General features: G+C 42.8%; 1 protein-coding gene across 2 annotated transcripts in view; it reads left to right on the forward strand.

Moving 5' to 3' along the window:
• akap12b (A kinase (PRKA) anchor protein 12b) overlaps positions 1 to 1997 on the forward strand; it is a 45748-nt gene that overhangs the window by 32680 nt on the left and 11071 nt on the right. Inside the window, exon 1 of one of the 2 annotated variants that reach the window (XM_023407060.2) lies at positions 323 to 587. The exons of the other annotated variant lie outside the window; for it this stretch is intronic. Within the exon in view, the coding sequence (XP_023262828.1) occupies positions 563 to 587 (25 nt within the window). The 5' untranslated portion in view covers positions 323 to 562. Of the gene's footprint in view, positions 1 to 322; positions 588 to 1997 lie in introns of those variants that run through there. 2 annotated transcript variants of the gene reach the window in all.

The following is a 1997-nucleotide window of genomic DNA, read 5'->3' on the forward strand; positions in this document are numbered from 1 at the left end:
GGGGGTGGGGGGGTTATGTGGAGCTTTTACATGTACAATAGTGGACAACAAATGCTTCCTTGAGAGATCACATGATGAGCTCTAGTCATCCGCTGAGTGGATGGACGCTGAGTTCTGAGGGAGGGCGAGTGGATGAGGAAGAGGAGGAGAGGGAAGGAGAGTGGGGGGTGGGGATGGAGTGGGGGGTGGGAGGGCACTCATTCAGAACAGCTGAAGAAAGGAGAGGGAGGTGGGAGGAGGAGGGAGGCAGGGGTGGTCCTAACATGACATGTGTGTCAGTCTGTTGAAATGTGTGTGGAGCCCTCCTTTCTGTTCACACTGACTGAGAAGCGCTGGAAGAGAGAGGGCGAGAGAGAAACACACACAACTGTAGGAGTTAAGACGGAGTCAACTCAAAGAAACAAATCTCAGATTTAATCTGTGTGTGCAGACAAGTGAAGGGAAACAATACAAAGGCTAAACAGAATACCTTTCACTCATTTTTTTTTTCAATTATCTTAGTTTTTTTGCATCTTTTTTATTTTTGTAATTTTTTGGTGAAAGGATTTTTGGACTTTTACCAATGCTTGGAACAATTACTCTAACAGGTAAAAGACTTCATTTACCATTTTAATGATATAGGGATGTTATTTATTACAACATATATGCAACTTTGTGGCTGCTTTTGTGGGCTTGTATCAAAGTTAAGTTAAAACATAGACTTTCCATCATTTTTGTGACTTTGAGTGATTTATTTAGAATATATTAAAAACTAAAGCAAGTGGTTTCTCTATGCATGAGTGAGAGCAGCCGAAGGCATTGTTGTCCTGAGGGTGTGGTTAGTTAGCATTGTGGTTTGTAGATGTCCCGGCACAAGTGAGTGATTTCAGTGGTGAGATGTCTTTGTTTTGACCACCACAGAGCCTTGTCTTGTAAAAAGTTAAATCATGCTTAACTGTTGTAGTTTTCACATTTCATGAAGTTTCAACTGTAATTTAATTACAATTTCTCGTCTGTAATCATCAAGTGTTAATTCATCATTAGTGTACATCACCAGTGGTTTGGTGGGATGTGCCGGAACAAGTCCAGCTTTTTACAAAACATCCCCTTTTACAGTTACGCTGTAGTAAAGACTTTATCCACTGTACTAACAAATACCATTCACAGTGCTGTAACCACTGTCTCTGCCCAAAACCAACTGCTGACTGCCCTGAACTCTGGGGTATACATCCCATACAACCGCCAAACTTTTTGGTGGGAAAAGAATTTCACACAGTGACAGCTGCCAGATGGAAATATATGAAGATGCATTCACAGACATGTTTTCAGAGCCTGCTTTTAGCTCATGTCACCATCCAAGTCAGCTAAAGTCAGCATTCTGTCATGTGAAGTATTTCATTAGGGTAGAGTGGGATCCTAATTCCCAGTGGGGTTATTCAGCTTAGCCGCAGAGGATAGGGAGGGAGGAGAGAGGGGCGTATGGAATTAATTACATGCCAAGACCGATTCTTCTTCAGGCCTCATAACTGGGAGTGATGGTTGAAATGGAGCAGGGCTTGAATGTTTTGCTTCACCGTGACCTCAGGTACATGACTGGAATGTCAGAGCGTTGATATTGATTGATAACATTTGTGTTTTCTATATTTTGCTGTGATCTAATACAGCATGCAGTTACATCAGACCTCGACTTGATGTTAATTAGATTACAGAGAGTTATATTCCTAAAGTGGGTGTTATTCTTGCCTTCACTGTTGATGTGTAGGGTCCCCTGGAGCCACGGAGCCACTTTGACCACACCTTTGATACAGAGAGGGGGTGCTAGAAGAGGTCCTGTTGGGGGAGGGTGCCGGGGTGTCTCCTTGCCCTCTTTTTTTTAACTGACTTCTTTTGTTTAAATGGCCTCTGCTCCAGACTAACAGTAATTATAACAAGGATTTGCATATATTTAGCAAAGTATGGATATTGTGTCCAGAAAGAATAGCTGCCATTGACTCAACTGCACCCCCCACCCCCCCCCC

This window comes from Seriola lalandi, unplaced genomic scaffold, assembly GCF_002814215.2.
Source record: "Seriola lalandi dorsalis isolate HSWRI2012SDOR001 ecotype SW California unplaced genomic scaffold, Sedor1 jcf7180002054326, whole genome shotgun sequence".
NCBI classification, from domain to species: domain Eukaryota; kingdom Metazoa; phylum Chordata; class Actinopteri; order Carangiformes; family Carangidae; genus Seriola; species Seriola lalandi.